The sequence below is a fragment of the Triticum urartu genome, chromosome 1 (assembly GCF_003073215.2).
Source record: "Triticum urartu cultivar G1812 chromosome 1, Tu2.1, whole genome shotgun sequence".
Taxonomy (NCBI): Eukaryota; Viridiplantae; Streptophyta; class Magnoliopsida; order Poales; family Poaceae; genus Triticum; species Triticum urartu.
Genome location: NC_053022.1, coordinates 540207803 through 540208976, shown reverse-complemented (window position 1 = coordinate 540208976; position 1174 = coordinate 540207803). Strand labels below are relative to the sequence as shown.

The 1174-nt window shown below is 55.8% G+C and overlaps 1 protein-coding gene across 1 annotated transcript; it reads right to left on the bottom strand.

Moving 5' to 3' along the window:
- Positions 1 to 263: 263 nt before the first annotated feature.
- Positions 264 to 965, bottom strand: LOC125538173 (non-specific lipid-transfer protein 2-like). The gene has a single exon (XM_048701459.1). The coding sequence runs from the start codon at positions 879 to 881 to the stop codon at positions 588 to 590; it is 294 nt and encodes a 97-aa protein (XP_048557416.1). The 5' UTR covers positions 882 to 965; the 3' UTR covers positions 264 to 587.
- Between the last annotated feature and the right edge of the window lie 209 nt (positions 966 to 1174).

Here is a 1174-nt window from a genome sequence, read left to right as displayed (position 1 = left end):
TGATGAAGATGAAATGATCAAAACTAAGAAGATCTCCGATGGTTCTTTGGATCCCTTCTTCTGTTCTGAACGTGGTGGTGGCTGCTAGGGTTCTCTTCCCCCTGGGTTTCTTCTGTTCTGGCCCGTGTTGCCCACACGAGCGACACGGGAGCATTATATTATCTGACAGCTCGATTTGTTCGTCACTCATTTTCTCCAGATTCATTTTTCATTTTGACGAAAACGACGACGAATGGATCGGCTGCCACCCAGCTTGGCTAAAGTATGCAAGACATTAGAACAGGATATTTATAGCTGGTACAACCATATGGTGCCACACAGAGTACATGATCGTCACACTCACACTGACATAACACAAGTCGAGGCAACTCGGTCCATACCACAGAGAGTACATGACCGATCGATCGATCAGCGTGATTTATTTCCACTCTCTCTTTATACGTAATATAACACTCTCGTACGATTTATTATTACCTCACGCCCTCAAGTGACATCACAAAGCCATGCCATGCCACACTCCCACACCGCACGTAGCGTACGTGCAAAACGAGATGGAGATGGATGCATGGAGCTCACGGGTCGATCGCTCAGCAGCTTGGCAGGCGCAGCTTGCACGCGGCGAAGACCTTCTTGCCGTTGGGGGAGTTGACGTAGCGCTGCAGGTTGGGGTCCTTCTTGTACTTGCACAGGCAGCTCGCCGGGTGCGCCTTGAGCTTCCCGCAGCACGCCGCGCTCGGCGCCGCGTTCCCGATGATGGCCGGCGCGCACGGGGTCAGCTGCGTCGGGCTGCACGTCGCCGCCTCCACCGCGCCCGGCGCCGCCAGCAGCGCTGCCGCGAGGGCCATGACCATGAAGCAGACGAGGGTCGCCTTGGCAGCCATACCTGCTTGGGTTCTTCAGAAGCAAAGAGGAAGCAGCTAGTAGATGACAGACTGAGCTCCTAGGATATGCAAAGTGTTCGTGCGAGTGTGCTGCGGAAAATGGAGAGCGATCGAAGGTGTATATATAGGCCCCGTGCAGCACGTAGTAGGTGAAGCGCGCGACACGGTGTGCGATGCGGGAGCGTCAAGCATGCGTGCTCTACGCCATGCGCGGCGCCGCGGACACACGGTTCCTTCCGGTAGCGATCGATGATCGAGACGGCGGGTGCCGGCCGGCGCATCCAACGGTACGA

Excerpts from the sequence above, each read along its gene's own strand:
- LOC125538173 (XM_048701459.1), bottom strand. The coding sequence starts at position 881 with ATGGCTGCCAAGGCGACCCTCGTCTGCTTCATGGTCATGGCCCTCGCG.